The 21,694-nt window shown below is 39.1% G+C and overlaps 2 protein-coding genes across 5 annotated transcripts; one reads left to right on the plus strand and one right to left on the minus strand.

The window, feature by feature from the left end:
• Positions 1-12: 12 nt before the first annotated feature.
• Positions 13-2,497, plus strand: SPCS1 (signal peptidase complex subunit 1). The gene is made up of 4 exons (XM_009504431.2): positions 13-197; positions 856-915; positions 1,260-1,346; positions 2,312-2,497. Exons 1-4 carry the CDS (start codon positions 162-164, stop codon positions 2,432-2,434), a joined length of 306 nt encoding a protein of 101 aa, XP_009502726.1. The 5' UTR covers positions 13-161; the 3' UTR covers positions 2,435-2,497.
• Positions 2,498-3,090: 593 nt separating this feature from the next.
• NEK4 (NIMA related kinase 4) lies at positions 3,091-21,662 on the minus strand. Of its 4 annotated transcripts, none has more exons than XM_064454022.1 (16): positions 21,492-21,662; positions 17,693-17,959; positions 16,478-16,675; positions 15,514-15,621; positions 14,686-14,840; positions 13,869-14,010; positions 12,570-12,992; positions 12,075-12,128; positions 11,698-11,841; positions 9,686-9,826; positions 9,234-9,300; positions 8,739-8,833; positions 7,381-7,469; positions 6,524-6,729; positions 4,838-4,971; positions 3,091-4,079 (listed from the first exon to the last, which is right to left on the minus strand). In XM_064454022.1, the coding sequence occupies exons 1-16, from the start codon at positions 21,546-21,548 to the stop codon at positions 3,987-3,989; spliced, it is 2,373 nt and encodes a 790-aa protein (XP_064310092.1). In that variant the 5' UTR covers positions 21,549-21,662; the 3' UTR covers positions 3,091-3,986. The 4 variants fall into 4 exon arrangements, with proteins under 4 accessions (XP_064310092.1, XP_064310091.1, XP_064310093.1 ...); XM_064454021.1 differs by having other exon boundaries at positions 21,456-21,662; XM_064454023.1 differs by lacking the exon at positions 17,693-17,959 and having other exon boundaries at positions 21,456-21,662.
• Positions 21,663-21,694: the final 32 nt, after the last annotated feature.

The following is a 21,694-nucleotide window of genomic DNA, read 5'->3' on the forward strand; positions in this document are numbered from 1 at the left end:
GGCGTGTTTCCGGCCAGCTCAGCAGCCGCCTTCCGGTGCTGCGAAGGCGCGGTGGGCGGTGGGTCCCGCCGAGCCGGGCCCCCTCCCCTTCCCCTTCCCGGGGCGGCGAGGACAAGGAGGACGAGCAGGACGAGGACTGCGAGGCGCCGCGTGCCGCCGCCATGCTGAACATCTTCCGCTCCATCCCCACGGAGATGGTAGGGCAGCCGCCCCGGCAGCCCCGGCCCTCCTCCCCTTGCCGCTGCCGGCGGCATGGCTGCGTGCGGGCTGGGGCGTTCCCCCTCCTCCTGCCCGTGAGGAGCCGCTCCTGGGGCTGCGCTCCGTGTACTTTCGGTTTTCTAGTCTGAAAAGCGAGCTTTAGTGTGCTGGAAAATGAAGGTAACGCACTGCTGTGCCGCAGAAACCTCTCTATGCCTTTCCGCCTGTGCTATATACAGCCAGAAGGCAAAGCGTTTTAATCGAGAGCCACGTTTTCTAAAGCCATGTAAACACAGGTGCTGTACGTGTCGTATCCTCTGAAGTCTGTACTCTCGTTTGAGATGTTACGGCTTTTACACAGTGAGATTAAGCTAACTATAATGGTATTGTGAACTTGCATTACCTATCCTGAACAGGCAGTGCTTGCTTTTATTTTCAGATTATGTGGTCAAGGTTGCAGGAGAGGTGTTAAGTGAATTAAGAGGTTAATTATTTCACAGTTGAAATCCAGACACTGTAAGAAAAGTAACTCCAGTCTGGTTTTAAAGTTGAACAAAAAAGCTGAGAACCTGTGGACCGGCTGACTCTAGGCACTAACCTGGAAAAGTTTAACTGGTAGGTTTGTGTTTTGGGTAACAGACAAATATCTTTCCACAGGACTACAAGGGCCAAAAATTAGCAGAACAGATTTTTCAAGGAATCATTCTTGTCTCTGCTGTAAGTATACTAGAACTATGGGTGATAACATACAGGACTTTATTTTGTTTTCTGATCTTAAAAACAAGGGCTTTTTTCCTGATTGTTTGGCTTAACTGGGTCACCAAAAGCTTTACACAAAATCAGAGGGGCTGTCATGGGTTAAGACTTTTCTTCTTTCAAACTTTTACTTCCATTATTGGCCTACGGTTTTGAAGACAAGGTTAGAAAGATGTAAGAGCTGTGCTTTTCAAAAACTGTATTTTTCTACTTATCTTCTCCCCCTTGCCCCCAACTTAATCATGGCATGAGAAATGTTTTTCTTTGTTTGAAGTTTGACTTTTTATGTTAAATTTTTTTTGCAGATAATTGGTTTTATCTATGGATACATCACTGAACAGTTTGGGTGGACTGTCTACATAGTTATGGCTGGCTTTGCTTTATCGTGTTTGGTAAGAATATTTTCTCTCCAAACCAGAAAATACATGCATATTTAACCTGAAATAATCATTAAATTAAGGGGCTGTCAGCACAGACAAATGTTTGCTGTGTAATTCAGATGGTAAATACATTGTTTGATCTGTAGAAGGTGCTTTACAAGCCAGTAAGTGCTTTTTCTCAAATGCTAGTAAGATTTTTAGAGAACACTGCGATTTAATACTGCTACACAACATTGAATTAGTTTTTTGTTTCAATTCAATGTTACTTTTAAGTCAAGCTGCTAGCACTGTTAACAGAAAGGACAGTAAGGCTTTCTGTGGAATAGTAGCTTGTCACACAGATTTTGCAGCTGGCCCATGCCGACTGAGGGGAGAGGCTAAGATGCCAATTATAGAATTACAAGAGTAATTCCTTATTCACACACAGGAGGTGTTCCATTCCAACTGGGGCACAGGGAGTGTGGTTTTACACATGTTCTTATACCTTTCATGTGTTCAGATACAACATGATTTGACTAGTCACTACTTAACACACACATAGTACTGTTTTGAAGAAGTGCTGTAATTTTGTGGCATCATCATCCATCTGCTTCCTCCTTGATTTACTTGTCCCCGGAATTGGTCTTGCTACGGTTACTATCTATGATGCCAGGTAATGGGAGGGTGGGTTTCACAGATGTGTTAGTGGGGCTGGGATGCTGGCAGTACCTTGGCAGCCCAGGGTATCCTTTCTTTCTTCAGGGTGGTGGCTGTTGTCGTCCTTGCAATGCGCTGGGCTCCTTAAGCCATGCTTGCTTAAGCATGACTATGCAGTACACAATGTAGACTATATATAATCTTTATAGTATGGAATTGCATGAACTTTCTTGAGACTAATTGGTACAATAGTTAGGGAATGAGCTTTTCCTAACAAGCTGTACAAAACACTTACCTAGCACCTTGATTTACATTTTCTGACTCCGTTCCTCTCCTCCAAGCTAACACTCCCTCCGTGGCCTATGTACCGCCGCAACCCTCTGAAGTGGCTACCAGTCCAAGAGTCAGGAACAGAAGAAAAGAAGCCAGCAGACAGAAAGCCAAAGAGACATGCTAAAAGCTAAAAATGTAGTTTTTCATGCTGTAACTTTGTTAAATTTTGTTAAATGCAGTTCCACTGGGAGATACTTCTTGGCTTAGTGTTTTGGTTTTTTTCTTACTACTTTGTATACTGCCATGAGTACACCAAGATCTGCAGAGAGCCTGAAGGCTCTCAATTTTGGCTGGAGTTTCAGTGAAGTCAACTGGGAAGGCAGGTGTTGGGGGGATTAACATCTGAAGCTCACATCTCACTCAAGTATTTTCGTAAAAAGGAACATATCAAATCAAGTCTAGTTAAGCTGTTGCCATAGCCTAAAAGACATACAGCTGGACTCTTACACAAGGTTAGAAATACTTTAGTAGAAGAAGCTCTCAGTAGTGTCAGGTTGTAACAAGTACTATAGAACAGTACATACCCCACAGTTCTGAAAAACACTAAGAATGGGAGAGTGTAGAGTGCCATTTTTGTTTAAAAAAAATAATAAATCTGCCTGGCTAGAGAAAGTAACATCTTGACTCTGTGTAATAGAACAGCTCTGGAAACCTGAGCACCTAGTATGTGAGAGACAGCAGGATCCATGGGTGTTGCACTTTTTTTTTACTACTGACTGTCATGTTAGTCTCTTTCATAGGTACTAGAGGTTACAATATTTAAGCTAGAGTCAGGGAAAGAGACAACTTGTGCATTTAAAAGTTTATTTTACAAATTCAATTTCCTTTTGACTGCCTTATCCTTTAAAAAGAACACATGCTCTTTCTGTAGTGATGATAAATGACAATGCCTGGGCACATGCAGCAACACAATCTAGATGCAAAGCAAGGGAAAAGCTAAGACATCTATTTCTCTAAGTGACCTCAGCTTTGGGCACTTTCATTCCTAAAAGCAATTAGTATTTGTGAGGCAAAGGGATTTCTTCAGCTGGGGCCATGGTACGCACAGCTGTGTTCCTTTCAAACATTTTCAGACTTATTTTATCCAGTTACCAAATACTTTCCACCACCTTGTGATTGCCTTAGCAATAAGATACAAAAGCAAAGGCTCTACTTAAAAGCAGGACAGCCACCCTTTTTAGCACTTTAACTTGGCAATTTACAGAACCTGGAGGGCTTTTGGTACTACAAAAACTAGTAATTTTTTCTGCCTGCTACATTTAACAACTGTTTGATGTAGTAGCTTATAAGCTATCACACCATAGCCTTGCAATAGATTTTGTTAACCATACTTAGGAAAAGGTTTTTGGTATGGTCATATTGTATCACAAATTCAAATCAAAACTTTTATTTTTTGACACTCCTTTGTATATGAAACTTGGTATCCATCCCTCTTTGCATCTATAAAAGCAGATTTTTAAAGTTACATTAAGAGAATAAAAATTAAACAGTTTCTTTTCTGAGAAAGCAATAGCCCGGTTCACACTTTAACATGAAAAAATATTACTACAAACCATAATATTTTTTTCATGTTCACCTCCTTATTCCAGCAGAGGAGGTCAACAGATAAACATGCTTTGTAAACTGGTCCAATCTATCAAATGAGCTATAAAACAGTCTTTTTCTCTAAGGAAAAAGTTCTGCTCAGAACTTCACATTTTCTTCAAGAAATTTCAGATGGCGTGCCTTCGCGCTGTAACTTGCGTACTTGTCTCCCATGTGCTCCCGCAACTGCAGCTATTTAGAACACACAGAAACCCCCCACAAAATTTACTGTCATTGGAAAGAGTAAGAACTAGCAAAATATTATCAAAACCACCCCTACCTCCCCCCCCCCCCCCCCCAAAAAAAAAAACCCAAAGCACTCAGCTGAAAGCAGTACATGAAATCTGGCACCAGAGATGGGAGGGAAGAAAAATGGAAGAGTCTGTTGTCTGAAGGCAAGAGTGTTCCAAATCCTACTTGACAATTTAAATCAGACCTTCACAGGTTATACTTACCCCTGCAGTATTTTGTTTGTAACCAAGTTTTGAATCAAATGACCTGGAGGTATTGCTCACTTGCCTCTATTAGGAATAGACATTAAACTGTTTCTCACTTTGGACATAAGGGGCATTAGGCAAAGCAACCTGAAGGCAAAAAATTACAGTTCAAAAGAAATTACTGGAGAAATACCAGAACAAAATTATTCGCATCCCTTGTATCTTCCACAAATTCTGCCACCATGGTACAATTCTCCAGCTTTCTAAAGCTCCTACGCTTTCTGAAGAATTTGTGGTTGAACATAGTCCACATTCAGAATCAAACTTTTTAAGATTAAAAATGACAATATGGGTTAGGCCCTCACCTGCCAATGACTACACAAACACTTTTTGGAATCAAGGGTTGCACTACTATGTCAATATCTAAGAAGTGGGGAAGGAAGAAAGTAAAGACCCTGCTCATTTATTTATCTAGGTTTCTAAAGAAACAATTTTAATACGAAAAACATTCACCTCTCTCTTCACTTCATCGTCTTCTTCCATGATGCTGTACGCCTTCTCAAGAAGTTTCACTCCCAATCCTTGCACCAGATCAGATCTCAGGATTTCAACCATTCTCCTAACCTTGTCAGGAACTGATAATATATCTATTAAAAAAATTAAAATAGATCAATGCAGTAATAAGCACTTTCAGTACAGTCAATTTTCATACTCTGTGCAGAATAATATGGGATGACATTGTAAGCGTTACCACAGAACTCCAGCTGGCCGTTTGCATGAAATAACCATTTATCTGAACTGGCTAGCTAGAGCAATCAACAAACATGGTGAATCAGAAGCACTCAGATGCTAACTCTTAAGATACTGGACTGTACAAAGTCAATGCAGACACAGTTTGCACAATTAGGTCCCTGTCACTTCATTTCAGATGGTTCCTGGATACTATATTACAAATATTATTTGAATGAAAAGTATATTCTCTAATATTACACCATGACCCAAATATTTTAATAATTTAAATCACAGCAAATGTAAAAAAAAGTTTAATCACCGTAACACACTAATGGCATCATTTCTGCCGTCTGCCTGTTTGTCTCAACAGCCTTTGAATCTTTTGCGCCTCAGCTGAAGCTGCCAACAAGAGACAGCCATTTTATAAGGGGAGGCCTCCTTTAGGAACTGAACTGAGAACACTAGCTTGCTCTTTTAATCACTGAAATCACCAACACTCCTTTCACAGGATGGATCACCTTCTGAAAATAAAATAACTGATCTAATTAAAATGTTTCCGCTTAGAAATGCCCTAGCCCTCTCATCCCAAATGGCAGTAAGTAAATAATAGCTGGAGGATCTCACTATACAATACTTAAGAGTAAAAAAAAAAAAACCACCTGAAATTTGTGCCTTCAACATTCTGGCATACCTGTTTAGAGACAAACTCTTCAATGTATTTTACTTTAGTTATGCAGAATCAACTCACGAGAGTAAAATCCAGTGTCCTCCAATTGCTTTGACTATCACCAGACTAGTTACAAGTAAAATCCTTATCATTTAAAACAACAGACACCAGAATGTCTGAGACTTCAGAAGCACACCTTCAGCTTTTTCACTTGTTCTTGTGGCATAGTAAGTGCAGTCATAGCAAATACAATCTTTTCTTGGTTTTTGGAATACATATACACACTTAAGGTCTAAACCAGACTTCATATATGAAGAGTGATTTGATTCTTGCACCTGTATCCATAGGAAAATTAACCTTGCCCGAATTCTGCAGTGAGGATGAACTTCTATACTCATAGAAGCCTCCACTGTGTTTAATGCTTTGTGTACAATGTCAGCTTTATCCATAACTCACAAAGCTTTGCAGCCTTACAAATCTTATTTCAAAATACTCGGTGCCAACTGTTCATTTGGAAGCTTCTAAGTATAAGTCACATAGCGAAAAAACATATTGTAGACCAGCTTTCTCTCGTCATTAATAATTACACACATCAATCACATGTTCCCTTTATTGGCAAGTAAACCACAACTAGAGCAGTTTTGCCCACAAAATTATTTAGAAAGATGTTTACTTCTGTAAGCATTGTTGAGACTTGAGAAGAAGTAAGAGTGAATTGTCTTCTGTTGCCCACTAGCAGGTTTTCTTTGGTTATTAACAGTTGACAACCATTCATTTAAAGCAACAACAGAGCAACAGACCTGAAGAAAACTCTTCAAATTTTAATTCCTCTGATTCATCAGGTGATTTTCCATGCAAAATCAAAGTGTCTCGATATTTTCTATGAAGTTTAAACTCTGGGGCTGGAGTCAAGGTTACAGGGTATTCAGAGTTCTCCTTAGAGTCCATTTTCAGTGTCCATGTCATTACCTGCACCAAGTCATTCATTTCATTCATATTGCTTTTTCTAGTAGAGGAGAAATAAGATGTAATTCAGTCACCATTCATAATGCAACTTCCACCTTGCATTCAGAGGACTTTCACAAGTTTAGTGAGGTCCTATTAAATATTCCATGTTAAATTACTTCTTGTGGTACAGTTTTATCGATAGCAACATTATCAGTATTTAATCTAACAGAGGCTCAGAGCCCATTCACCTAGCAACAATTCACAGTCCTACTGGCTACTGCTACATGTGTAGCTAAACTTGTGGTAATGCAAATAATTATTTTTTTTAAAGCTACTTACACTGACCAAATCAGAAATAAATTCAGCCTCATTCACAGTGCAAAGGAAGCATATTGGCACCTTTGAACTCATGCTTTTAATGCATCCTGACAGTACATGTCCTTTGTCGCTGGAAGACCAGTTTGCTGGGAAGCTACAGCTAACAAAAGACAGAGGTACACAATCACATGTCCCACAAAGTTCAGCATGGAAAATTTATAGTCACAGAGGGACAAAATTTAAATGGAGTTTGTTTTCTTTATGCATCACATACTTCAATCACTCACTACATAGAGATAAAGTATAAAAGCAATTCTTGCCATTTTTTTTTTCATTCCAAGTCAAGGTCCAATATAGCAGTGAAAACTCTTGCACAGTATTAAATACTCACTTCTCCTTGGAATCACCATCAGACTTATCTGTAGAGCTTGTGGAAGAGCTTAACTCATCATCAGACAGGCAATGGGTTACTCTAGTTCTCTAAGTGAAGAGGAAGTAAATGACAAAAATTCTAATAGTCAGAAGTAATTTATCAATACAGCATGAATTACTCCTCTTACATAGAAAAACTCTTTCAACATGCACATTTTTACAGACTCAGCTTGATAATATGTAAAAGGTACAACCTTTAGTTTTAAATATAAGCTGGTACACAGGACATACTTTATTAAATGCTTATTTGACTAGCATTACACCTCAGTTGTGCAGTTTTAACCACTATAAACACTTTACCAAGTGCCTCTATTAAAAACAATTAAATCACGTATGTTTATAATATAGTTGGCTAAGAACTGACAAAGTCATTACCCTTAGCCCATTTATTGGTCTCTAATACACATTTAAAAATAGTATTTAAATACAACCATGTGTGTCTGTACAGTCTTGTGTTCAGTGCATAGCACAATGCACAAAAACATCACTAGCATGTGCACATAAAACTGGTGTGCACTAACCTTATGTAATCGCAGTTAGTGAACACAGATGAAGCCTTTGCATTTAGATACCAGTTATAAGCACACACACAAGCCGGTAAACTGTGCAAAACACCATCCATGCAAGTGCTGGGCTGAGGAAAATAGAGTCTACACTTTGAAATTTCAGAACAAAATTTCTTTACAGTTACTATTCTGCATTTACTGGTATTAATAATGTTCCCCTGATGTTTGCAGAAGATTTTGTCCAATATATGTTTAAGATCTTAAAAAAGACTTCCTGATTAGACAAGGAAGAGAATGTTAACAGAAACTATTCACTTTTTATCTAGCAACTGTTCCTTACTACCAGCATATAAATGTATGCACTTAATGTGACTGTAGATTAAAAAAAAGGTTCAAACACCACTACCAAAGCAAAATTAGATGCACCAGGCTAACAGTAGCGTGTTGTTAGAGAGCCCATAGCAATCAGCAAGAGATTCCTAGTCTTCATCTCTGACAAGTGGAGTGAAAATGTATAGTAAGCCTAGAATTTTAAACTGACCTAGTCAAACAAAAAGGTGGATTAGACATCTGTACTCTACCCCAGGACTTAGAAAGCAATATATTCCCTGCTCAAGCTGGGGGGTTGGACAAGATGATCTCCAGAGGTCCCTTCCAACCCCTACCATTCTGTGATTCTGTGATATAAGAGAACTGTGCGCTCTTATTGACCGAGAGTTTCCTCCAGATGCAGAGGGTTTTTTAAAATGTCATTTTCTTCCCAAATTGTGCTTGCATTTAAGTATTTCAAAAGTAGATGACCCCAGTTTACCTGAGAAATACTGGGATCTGATGAGGACTGACCAACTTTAACATGATTTTCCATATGTGATTTCGCACTATTTGACATTCGTCTTGCTTGAATCACTGCAAGAGTAACATTTTCACAATATTTACAACTTAGCTGCACGTATTTTGAATTAGTTTCATGCTCATGCAAGAAAAAGTCTATCACCTGGCAGAAGATAGGCAGGTAGGTATTCTGCTAAGAGAAAACACTGAAGCTTCTATCTGAAAGGTGTATACTCTGCGCTTCATGTACATTTCAAAGACAAGTTGTCACCACTAAACACAATTGAACATAACTGAATAAGAAGCAGAAAAATACAGACATGTTAACAGAAATTTTTATTTAACACAGAACTCGACCCTTAGTGCATCTTTCTGAAGATGTTAGCGAAGAGCAGACAGCAAGTTATAATTTCTTTACAAAGTAATTATCAGCCTACTTCTACACAGAATGTTAACATGCAATCATAAAAATTACCAGAGGGAAACATCTCCTCCTGAGACTGTTTCAGCCTCCTTCGCTCTCTTGCTGACAAGGGCCGCTCCTTCAAAATAAGTTAATTTGATATTAATTAGCAATCATCATGGTGGCTTTTGTCATCTAATCACCTATAAAGCAAAAAAACTTTTCAATGGGCATGGAAGAGCGAGCTATTACAATAGACCTTCTGATCATCTAAAAAATGCTTAGTTATTTACTACAAAACCATCTTGGTCAATGACACTAATATACACTCTAGAAAAGGAGCTTCTGACCTCCCTGGTTCAGCAACACAATTTCTCATCCCACACTGACCAGGTACTTGACAGGACATCCAATAGGTAGGAAGCTACTGTATATTTCTTTACTCACTGTGCATACATTCAGAGAACAAAATGCTTAGAAAGAATGAGACACCAAAATAAGCTCACGCAGTATTCAGCACTGACCTTTGAAACATCAACTTGACTGGTTTTGGTGCCATTTACAGATTCAGAGACTTCAGCAGCATGCTGCTCTACACACCTCTGTGTTGTCTTTGTGTTCACATCCAAAGGAAAAGGTAAAGGCTGAGAAGCAGCTGCTCTGGCCTTGAAAGAGAAGGGAGCAAGAATTTTTATCTTTTTTATTAAAAGTTAAAGTACTCTGCAATTCAGAAGACATTCTTGCATGATAAAGCTGGATGCCAGAGGTTTTGGATCCTTCTGTAACCTCCTCATATCTCCCAACTTCATCCCTCCCTCTCCACATGTCTGCTTGCCTCCACTTCCTTTCTCCTCCTCTCTACATCCTGTCCCCCTCCTCCCAGACTATTTTTCAGTCAATCCTTTCATAACAATTGTCCCCACCCTCAAAGAGCAAAATAGGGTATTATACTAAAAACAAGTAATGAGTGGCGTTCCTCAGGGGTCGGTACTGGGACCAGATCTCCTTAACATCTTTGTAGGCAACATGTACAGTGGGATTGAATGCACCCTCAGAAAGTCTTCCAATGACACCAAGCTGTGTGGAGTGGTCAACATGCTGGAGGGATGGATGCCATCCAGGAGCAACCTTGACTGGCTTGAGAGGTGGGCCCATGTGAACCTCATGAGGTTCAACAAGGCCAAGTGCAAGGTCCTGCACATGGGTCAGGGCAATCCCAAGCACAAATACAGGCTGGGTGGAGAATGGATTGAGAGCAGCCCTGAGGAGAAGGACTTGGCAACATTGGTTGATGAGAAGCTCAACATGACCCAGCAATATGTGCTTGCAGGCCAGTAAGCCAACCGTGTCCTGGGCTGCATCAAAAGAAGCATGGCCAGCAGGTCGAGGGAGGTGATTTTCTCCCTCTACTCTGCTCTCATGACACCCCACCTGCAGTACTGTGTACAGCTCTGAGGCTCCCAATGTAAGAAGGACATGGAGCTGTTGGAGCAAGTCCAGAGGAGGGCTGCCAAGATAATCAGCGGGTTGGAGCAACTCTCCTACGAAGACTGCGACAGTTGGGTTTGTTCACCCTGGAGAAGAGAAGGCTCCGGGGAAGATGTTATAGCAGCCTTCCAGTACCTGAAGGGGGCCTACAAGAAAGCTGGAGAGGGACTTTTTCAAGGGCATGTAGTGATAGGACAAGGAGTAATGGCTTTAAACTGAAAGAGGGTAGGTTTAGATTAGATATAAGGAAGAAATTCTTCACTGTGAGGGTGGTGAGGCACTGGAACAGGTTGCCCAGGGAAGCAGTGGATGCCCCATCCCTGGAAGTGTCAAGGCCAGGTTGGATGGGGCTTTGAGCAACCTGGTCTAGTGGAAGGTGTCCCTGCCCATGGCAGGGGGTTGGAACTAGACGATCATTAAGGTCCCTTGCAATTCAAACCATTCTATGATTCTGTGATATGATTCTATAAACCAATCACGCTCTTCTCCATTCTTGTATAGCCGGTGCCTTTCCCCAAAGAAATCTCTCTGCTCAGTGTAGAAGGAGTGACAGGAGCCCTACCTTATGTGCATGTGTAAAGGGCAAGCTTTTCTTCTTAGAGTTTGCACTCATATGCTCAGGGCAGCCATTACATATGTCTGTTCTAAAATACTAGTAAATCTACTACCCACTACAAGTGGCCTTATGCGCAACAGCCAGGAAAAGTACTGCTATGTATTTTGCAGTCACAGACAGTGAGAAGTCCTGATGGGAACTGCTAGGAAAGACTGTAGCACAGCAAAGGCAAAGCCCACAGTTCACTGTGTTTCCTTGCGCTCATATGGCACACCCACCCACTTGTGAGGGTTACTGAGATTTTCGGAGATTTACGCAGGCTGCTTCTAAAGGACTACTTGAGTGTTCTCCATTTTCTTACCAACGAAGTTATATAGTTACACATGAAAGAAGAACAGCATAAAAACACCCCACCATAGGTCACATTTTTAAAGAGTAAAATATGCAGGAGTCTTAAAGGAAAGAGGAGATTTATTCTTTAAGTATCTGCACCTTTTCTGAGCAGACTTCAGCTAGCTCTCTTTTCTTCTGCCGTCGCTGCCGTGAGAGAGAAGGCTCACTGACAGAACTATGAGGGTGCAACTGGGAGGTAATTTTTTCCTGTGCATCTCCTGAAGCTCCATGACAGACATCATCCTAATAAGTAAAAGTTTTTTTTTAAATGTATACATGCCATTTCCAGATTTACATATACACACTACTTAAAAAAAAAATCAACACAGGCCACATTGCTATTTGGACTGCATCCACCTTGACATATCACAGTTACAACCACAATACACTCTTCCTTGATAGACAGTTAGAAAAAATACCTGCTGTACCAGTGTTTTTAAGTTACTAAACCTTCAAAACCTTCAAAGGACACTTACTTGAATTACAACAGGAACAAACAGTGCTAGCACCTTTTCAGTAGTATCCAAGCTCTACAATAAATAATGATTTATCATTAGAAAAGTGTGTATGAAAATCTCATTGTAGACCAAAATGCAATGTAAAGAAAATCACCAACTATTACTTCTCCATCCAAATCAGGACCAACTTGAGATTAGCCAAGCCTATTTAGAATATAGAACAAAGAAGTCACAAAACTATTCTTACCATCTCTTTTCTCAGCTGGAAAATAAAATTATTGTTCCCTGTAAAAACAGAATTTCCACCCTCTAGGTGCAAGCCTAAAACTACTTCACCATGTTGCCTTTCCAAATCTGAAACCAAGGCTCCTAACTACTTAAGCATCTCAGTAATTGCATCAGCAGCATCCTCCTTTGACAGAAGAACATGTGCAGCAGCTCTGTAAACTTTACGAGCTAGCCATTAGGTAAATCAATTTCAAAGGCTATTTCAAGTAAGCATAAATGCATTACCAGGTCAGTTTGCTTTTGCTGTTTTGATACAGGTGGCAGGAGTTTCAAAGCGTCACCATCTTCTTCCATAGCATCAACTGAAGACTGCTTAGACTCAACATTTTCAGCTTTAAGAGCCTGCTTTGCTCTTTGCTGTAGTCCATTGTCCTTAATTGGTGGGCTACTGGATGTTATTTTAGAATTCCCTGGAACATTTAAATTCTTTGCTTTATTATTCTCTGGAATATGCTCGCTGCCACACTTCTCACTTCCATACTTCATCCTTTCAGATGGTAAGACAGCAATATTCACTTTGCTAACTGTAGCTAAGGAGTCTGTCAGGTTATTAAAATCATTGTTTGGTTTTCTTTCCAATTCTACAGCTGGTTTCTCTGAGTGACAAAATTTGGTGGCTTTATATTTGATAATGCAGTCTTCTTCATTCTGAAATTAAAAGGAAAACAAAAAAATTAATTACCTTTTGAGTATTATGCACATATGAAAGAATACTCTCAGCACCAAAGGAAAATCATTAACATACCAGAGTAAACTGCAATGAAATTATGATCAATTACAGACTAAGAGCCTCAAAAAAGCTACAAGCCTCAGTTCTAAAGAGATACAGGCTGCACTTGCAAATGACGTTATTTCAGGCATTGGTTTATACACATGCAGCGCACCTACTTTTCACCAGGACCATGAAAGAAAAGTTGTACTCCCTTGGCTCTTCCATAAGGGAAGAGACAACAAGTACCAACAGTTTTAAAGATGTACTATACCACACACATTTGGTATTTCAGCACTGAAAGCTTAAACACACAATAGCAGACTCATTACAGAAAATAAAAAACATGCACAAGATTAACCATTACAAAAGATTTGTTCTAACCACTGGAAAGAATTCCAACAATAAGCCATTTTTGATTGTAACTGTAATTAGTTTTTTCCAGTCAAAAACATATTTTTTAAAGTTATTACCATTCGTCATCAAATATTTGAAAAAAAGATTTGACCTCAAATACTCCACAAGTAATTCACAGTGACCCACAGATGAAAAACCAGATGTTGTTTAGTTAGCATCTTAGAGTTAAGACATCGCAATTAGTTTCACTGATCCACAACTGTTTGTTTACTTCCACTCTTGCCTAAACACAATTCCTTCCTTAATATGAATTTTACACATTGCTAGGAATCCAATCTATGTTCTCACAAATGCTCAAGGCACTTCTTATAAAACTGAGGGTTTTTTTTTCTCTAGAAAAAGCAAGTGGGTTTTGTTTTGGTGGGTTTTTTTAAAAAGAAAAAATATATATATCTCACAACTTTGTACTTCCTGACTTGCTCAAAGGAGTGGTTTTGGTGTGAAACATTCCTGCTATGAGATTCATTCTTTACTGAGACCACAGAACAAGGACCTTTAGGTTTAGAATTCACTGTTTTCTTATGACTTCTGGCTGCTTTCCTGTAAAGAAAATAAAAGTTGTTCATTCAATCACCATCAACAAGACCTTAAGATATTTCTTTAGATTATACTAATTAAAAAAATCAATTCCACTAAACAGCTTACATGGAGAGAGTATAAGATACTCGGCTTTTTCAACAGACTGTGCACAACATACTAATTTTCTTCTCATTAAAAGGAGCTTAAAAACACCATTCAGCCTCTGCCAGCAATGTACACTTGTTCTGCATAGCACCGAGATCAGCCCTATCTGGAAGCAGTAAAATAATTGACTAAACCTGACAAAGAAAAATAATTTTATCAGTGAATATCAAAAGGAACTTGGTGTAACAACTCTCAGCTGATAAATGGCCTCAAAGAACCATATGGAAATGCGTATATTTCCAATCACTTCCTTGAAAATACTGGTGCTACTTTTTTTTTTAACTCTCTGAATAAGCTGGGCAATCTTAACCATTGCACAGATTTTTTCTGCATTTGCAGAAGAAACTAGTCTCCATTCTAATTCCCTCCTATTTCTCAAAGAATCTAAAGAAGCTCATATGTTCATATGCTTTGTAACTGCACACAACAGAACTAATCTTATCCTGCTTTAAAAAACAGGAAATACTGTAAAACAAAGGCTACAGTAACATGAATATTTTGCACAGAATCACTCAAATGAAAGTATCTTACGCCTTTGTGGCTTCCAAAAACAAAGAAATTTGGTTCTTGATGTATGGCTGTCGTAGTATGCTTTTCACACTAGGTCTTTCCTCAGGTTTTTTACTGAGCATAGTTCGTATTATTTCAACCAACTGTGGGCTATAATCCTTTGGCATGGCTGGCAACTGTAAAAGGAAAGAAAAGGGTGATATTATTTAACATATTTGTCAATAGGGGCTTCTGCTAAATTATTTATGCATGAGAGTTACATTCAGCTACATACTTTGCACAAAAAACAGTCCCACTGTTCATATGCTGAAAGTTACCCAAGTGCTTACCATCAAACAGAATATAGAAATTCTAAGTGTTTTGTCTAAGAACTGTTCATAATTTTTTATTAATATCAGCAGTTAAAGTTCTGTTAACAGGCTTAAACATTTATATAAAATAAATCCACGCTAGCTTCATTACATGCTAAAGCAAGACAGATATTTAAATTAGCTAGTCTTGCCTACCAGGAAAATGGTAGTACATGGATAGTGATTTAATTCTTTGAACAATGTTTAAACCAGAAGCAAATTAAGATAGCAAGTTATCTCAGAACTTTGCAAATGAATCAATACACTCATTACACAAAAGGGTAACAAGAAACTCCAGCAGTATCTACAAATTAATAACTCCCTAGTTCTGATATTACATCATATACGGCCATGGGACACCAGTCTTACAACATATATGATGATGCATGTAATATGCAAAATATTTTTAACTCCATGCAATATTTCTGATTGGAAAAGATCATCCCAAGTTCTAGACAGAAAATCCAAGCACAGATAAAAAAAATTTTAGAATTTTTACCTTTCCTTCAATAATTCGATAAACCAAAGAGTTCATGTCTTTAGCATTAAAGGCATGTTTCAATGTAGCCATTTCATAAACGCAGCAGCCTAATGCCCAAACATCAGACTGAAAAAAGGGAAAAAAAAAAAAAAAGGTTTTGGGAACTTTTTATTGTAGAAGTTTTATGTCCAGACTTAGTCACTTGCTTTCAGAGAGGCCTTTAATGACAGTAAACTATTTAAGACCAAACTCCACTGCAAACTTTTGGTGTCAGTCTCACTCTTATTTTTCATCTTGATCAACTGAATTATTTCCTTCCAAATGTCACCAGATTTTTCTGAAAAGAATTGTAGAAAGTTGCTGTTCATAGGGTTTTTTGTTTGTTTTCAAGTACGACATTGGTTCAAACTGGCAAATGAAAATCTTTTGATTTTTCATGGGAAGAGTTTCCCCTCTGCTCCTGCCCATTATAGACACTTGTATTTATGGTGCGTGTCGTCTGCACCAAGATCTGAACAGGCATACAAAAGTATGCCTGTTTTATTTTGTTATATTTTAAATTCACAGGAACACTGCTTATTTCTCTACTTAAAATTCCTTTTTTTTTAAAATGCTGCTGTTATGCCTACGACAGACTTTTGAGTACAAAGCTTCCTGTCCGTTATATAATAAATTTAGAAAATGCAGCTATCTAACATAGACTGATATTTTTGTTTATATTGGCATGCAGTGATAGGTACAGGCAGCATGCTGAACACCTCAGTTGTGATAACTTTTCACACGCTATGAATTCCCACCTATGCAGCAAACACAGTCTGAGAAAGAAAGATCCTTGCAAATCTCCCTTGTATTTTTTTGTTTGGTCTTTAAAAAGAGTTGGAATCAATAAGAAATTAAATACAATAGATAAGATTGTGAATTCCTCAGACAAACAAAATGTTCCCTACTAAGTAGAAACGGCATTTGCATTAACATACTCTACCTTATAATTGTAGGGTTTGTTAGAAAACAGTTCAGGGCTCATGTAGTACGGTGTGCCTATAAGAGTGCTGGCCATGTCGTATTGATTTTCCAACACTCTGGCTATTCCCAGGTCACCCACTTTGATTATATTTGTTCGTGTCAGAAAAACATTTTGAGTTTTAAGATCTCTGTGCAGTATGTGCTTTTCATGTAAATACTGGGGGGAAGAAATAAAAACAAACAAACAGTTAAGTAACTACTAATTGGTTCTTCTACACTGAAAAGTAATCACATCACACAGTCAAAGAGGGAAAATACAAATGCAGAAGAGACACCTACATCACTATCAAAGTCAAGAGTGCCCCTGCTAAAGACTGTTTTAGTGAATTAACATTAAGAATGACTGATATAGGCACAGGCCCCAAACTTGCCACTGCTTTAGTAAAATCTCCCTGTGCAGCTTTAACAAGCCAACAGAAAAAGGGAAATAAAAATATAAAGTTAAGACTCAGATTTCAACTCACTTTGTGCCGCTTCTGTTTCTTGACAATCATTTCTTAGACTTAAGTATAAAATTTCAGTGGAAAATACAATGTGAGCTTTGTGTAAACATGGAAGAAAATTAGTCTTATAATAAACAAGAACAGGCAGTACTGTAGACTTGCGTATGTCTGATCACAACAGGCAACTTCAAGATAGAATTTTCTGTCCCATTTCTTATTTCTTAGTGTTAACTTTTATATCTCGTCTTCATTATTATAACAAATGTCTTTAAAGTTCGATAACCTCCGATTACTAAATTTCAAGAGTGGGATAAAATTTAATAGGAATGATGAATTAGTAGTTTAAATTTACCATTAAAAAACACCAGCAAAATCACAGAACACAAAATGCTTCTGAAATAATCTGCCTTTTTTTTAAACTACTTTTTGTAAATTTAATCTCAATTTTCAAACTAGAGAAGCATTTCAGACTAGAATTGCAAACATCCTGGAGGTTACCAGTGTCTATTGTGATACAGAGGTGTAGACATAAAATACGATAGCAATTTCTTACCTAAAATAGTTCATTTGCCTGCAATGACCTGTGAACACTTTTAATGTGCTAATAGCTTTTGTATTTAGATGCTAACCTAGCCAAACTGGAATTCAAAGCCTGCAGCCTAACTGTGGAATTTTTAAATGCAGAAAGAGCCAAATTAAATTTATATCTGAAGGTGACAAAGTTATTTTACCTGCAGTGCCATGGCAATCTGGACAAACCACTCCACCACCTGATTCTCAGGCAAAAGTTTGCCCTTCTGCTCTTTAAGTTTGTGATACAGATCTCCTCCCTCGCAGAAAGCCATAACAATATATAATAGGCCATCTTCCCCCTGCCAGGACTCTCTGTAGGTGACTATGTTTGGGTGTTTCAACTGGGATAACAACTGTGCCTCTTGTTCTGCTGCTTTCCTCTCTCGGTTGGAAGCATTTTTAAGGTTTAACTTTTTGATGACATACTGTAAAAGAAATCACAAGGTATATCATGAGAGATGAAAGTAACTATGCAGAAGCCCTAGGGAATCCCCCAAATCTAAAGGAAATACATTATTTTAAATCTCCACACATTATTCTATATGGAGACTGCAATTTGTCTAGCAGTTATACATCATTTCTACCATTACGCCATAAAAATGGAACAGGTGTGGCTATTCATCTACCTGAATAAAACTCTGCACAGGAATTTTGTGGTGTTTTGCTTTCTTTTGAGTAATGTTCATATTTATCTTTTCCTCCCCACTCTCATTTGAAATGTGTCTATCATTCAACTTTTAAGCCTGAAATACCTGTTTGTGCATCACAGTTACTCTCAAAACGGGCCATTTCAACAGTAACTTCAAAAATATAATAACATTAAGGAAAGTATGCAGTCACGTGCAAAAATTACTATGGATGTCTACGACAGAAGTCATCTGGCTAGACTTATTTTGCTCTTCTCTGCTAGAAAACCAAACCCAACTCCTTTCATTTTATTTTTAGACGTGGACTTCTCCTTTCACTTCTTCAGAAATTAAACATATATTCTTTGTAATCTAAGCCTTGAAACTGATATTTTAACAACTGGTTTGGTCTTCAAATATATGATCTATGTTTGCTGAAGTTGGGAAATGTTATTTTTTGAGTTTCTGGTTTTTTACAAATTCCCCATTGTCATATTCACAAGAAATACCTAATAGAGCTGAATTTCTGAACGCACAAAGTAATGCTGCTGAGCTTTTCAGGTCTGTTCATTCTTTTCTTAAAAATCTTGTACCTGGCAGGAGACCCCCGAGACAGAACTGATGTGGGATTAACTGCTTTGTACAAAAAGTCTACAAAACAGTGAAGCACAGGAGAATAGGAAAAAAGCTTCTGTCAGGAGAAGAAATGTAGCAAGTAGAGATGGAGTTGGAAGGTTGGTACAGTCAGGGGCACACTCAAAAAATACTTTCTCAAAAACCTGCAAGTAGACATAACTTACTTTTTTTTAAAACTTGCCTTAAAGCTACCTGTTGCATTTATGGGTTTCTGATATGCAGGCTTAAACTTATTCAAGAAGAAATAAACTATTACAGGGAAGTAGAGACTCTTGGTTATACCAAAAGAGCCACAAGCTCATCCCTAAATTTCTTTTAAAGAATTCCAAACCCATCTTAACACAGAATAAAGTTACATATGAAAGCTATTATTTACTTCCCTAATATGTACTATGTCAAGTGTATTTCTAATGAATTTCAGGTTTTAGCAAAAATATAATTGAAGCTGAAGATAGGACAATAAAATCAATAGCACACGTTCATCATACACAGCATTGATATTTAGGTCTGACCTGGCCCCCTTCCTAATGTAAATTTGTAGTAATCATTTTTAGGGCATCGGCTTTCCACTGAATAATCATGCCATGGTATACACCTAACCCTGCTCTTACGTGAGAGCTTTTAAATTAAAACATCTAAAAAATTTTTTACTTACTCAATTTCAGTGTCCTTGGCAATTGCTTAGGGTGTCTACTTCCCAGGCTGGCCCTATTAATTTAGTCCAGCACATTTAATTAGTGTTGAGGAATACCACCCCCTGTACACCAAGCGAACCACTTATGTAGAAAACAACAGTGCCTCGTGATTTTGTGTCTGCTGGCTATTAGACAAGCTCCTCAATTCTTACAACCTGTGACGATGCACAGCTCCCAACAGGAATATAACAAAACTAATTGTGTACAGCATCACCTAAGTTTAAAAAAAAATAGAAATGCTCTAACTACTGTGTTCTATATGACAAGCCAACTAGAACTGCATCTTCAGACACGGAAACCAAAAGCTTTTAGCTTCATATCAGCACCTGTCTTTAGACGATATACTACCAAAATGCAAAAAGCATGCAGATAGCCTAACTTTAAACCTGGCATTTATTATATTTGGTTTAGTGAGCATGTTATCTGCCAAGATTCCAATGAAGTCTATTGCAATGCTCTTCTGCCTTATTTGATACCAAATTTAAACATTTGGAGCCACTTCACCTTCTCCACAAAAAAAGAGCATTCTGTTAACAGCAAATACACTTAAATAAAATTTAATTTCTTTCACAGAACATGTAGCACCAGGACAAAGCCAAAACAAAAAATCCTGATCATTCTGCTACAGAAGAAAGTTTATAGTTGGCAAAAGTTAAGACACAGTAAACCACATCAAATATTTTAGACAAAAAAACAACGATAAGGAAGCAAGGGTCCTGCCAATGTTAATGATCAGCAGCATGACAAAGAGGTGAAATCCAAGGACCTGTATATGGTTGAAAGTCACCTCAATGCACTGTTTACTTTTAGGATGATGAGGTTAGTAACTCTTTGCTGACACTGGACTATGCACTGTGGTGACTGGCCTGGAGGGAACAAGTGCTGCCATCACTGCTACCCAACCCACAGGTTGTAGAGATTCACCTTTGAATTCCAGCCTCTTCCCTGCCTTCATCCAGAAAGGACACACCCTCCGATCACCACTGGGCACAAACGCTTCTCCCACCATCTCTAGTCAAATCCTGGGCATAAGGCTCACACCCAAGGTTTCTGCAGCACTGCTCTGTGGATGTTATTCATCCCCATCTCTTTATCCTCTTGCATTTTCTATCAAACACATCTGCTTTGGCCAGGCAAGACAGATTATTTCAAACTTCCAACAAAAAGGCAAATTAAAAAATGCTTGCACTTCAACTCCGACATGACCAAAACTTTGCCAGGTACTACCAGAGTCAATACAGCAGACACAAAGCTCGTCTTCCTCCAGCAGAACTGATGCCAGCAAAAGCCAACACCAGAAGCTGTTTTTTCCATCCTTGCTATCATTTTTATCTCCACTACACATGCATGTCCTAAAGAGACTACACAAGCAGTAAGAAGCCAAGAACAACCTTGTTTCGTCTAAGAAGAACAGGCTGTATTTTCCTCTCACACAAAGGACTACCAAAGCTAGGTTTTCCTCCCCAAAACAAAGCATTATACATTAAAAAAAAAACAAAAACAAAAAAAACCAAACAGTTTTATTTAAATGAAAAAAGGAAAAAGTGAGGATTTGGGGGTCTTGGTGATTTGGGTTTTGGTTGTGGGGTTTTTTTTGGCGGGGAGGGGGCCTTGAAATTAAGAGGGGAAAAAAAAGAGTCTCCTCCACACCTTTAATGAAAGTCTTCATAGGCAAGGGAAGAAAACTGGGAAAACTGAAATAGCTCGATGTGCAAGCCTAGCTCATGCAGCTGCAGCCGCACCTCAGCACCAGGTCATGGTCACAGCGGCACCCTCACACAAGGCCACAGCCATGCCCGGGCCCCTCGTCAGGGCCGCATGCCAAGGCCGGGCCACAGGTCGCCCCCCGCCCCCAACCAGGCCAGGGTCCCAGCGGCACCCCCTGACCAGGCCAGGCCATGGCCATTCCCCTCACAGTAGCCCACGGCCGGAGCCGTACCCCCGTGCGACCAGCTCCTCGCTACCTGCTTGCTGTCCTGCTGGTGCCGTACCAGGCTCACCTCCCCGTAGCTGCCCTTCCCCACGGCTCGGAGAAAGCAGTAGGCAGCCAGGGGCATCCTCCCGCCGCCCAGGCCCGTTCAGAGCCTGGCGGCAGGCACCCCCGAGGCCCACCCGCCCAGCAGCGCTGCCGCCGCTGCCATAGAGATGTCCACAGCTCCCCACTGCCATAGAGAGTGCGCCGTGCCGGCGTGCAGAGCGGACC

Source organism: Phalacrocorax carbo, chromosome 6 (genome assembly GCF_963921805.1).
Source record: "Phalacrocorax carbo chromosome 6, bPhaCar2.1, whole genome shotgun sequence".
Taxonomy (NCBI): Eukaryota; Metazoa; Chordata; class Aves; order Suliformes; family Phalacrocoracidae; genus Phalacrocorax; species Phalacrocorax carbo.

Excerpts from the sequence above, each read along its gene's own strand:
- SPCS1 (XM_009504431.2), top strand. The coding sequence starts at position 162 with ATGCTGAACATCTTCCGCTCCATCCCCACGGAGATG. Across the intron at positions 198-855 it reads GCTCCATCCCCACGGAGATG|GACTACAAGGGCCAAAAATT; the intron begins GTAGGGCAGCCG and ends ATCTTTCCACAG. Across the intron at positions 916-1,259 it reads GAATCATTCTTGTCTCTGCT|ATAATTGGTTTTATCTATGG; the intron begins GTAAGTATACTA and ends TTTTTTTTGCAG.
- NEK4 (XM_064454021.1), bottom strand. The coding sequence starts at position 21,548 with ATGCCCCTGGCTGCCTACTGCTTTCTCCGAGCCGTGGGGAAGGGCAGC. Across the intron at positions 12,129-12,569 it reads AGCAAAAGCAAACTGACCTG|AGCTTGGATACTACTGAAAA; the intron begins GTAATGCATTTA and ends TATTTATTGTAG. Across the intron at positions 8,834-9,233 it reads GGAGGAGATGTTTCCCTCTG|TGATTCAAGCAAGACGAATG; the intron begins GTAATTTTTATG and ends TTACTCTTGCAG.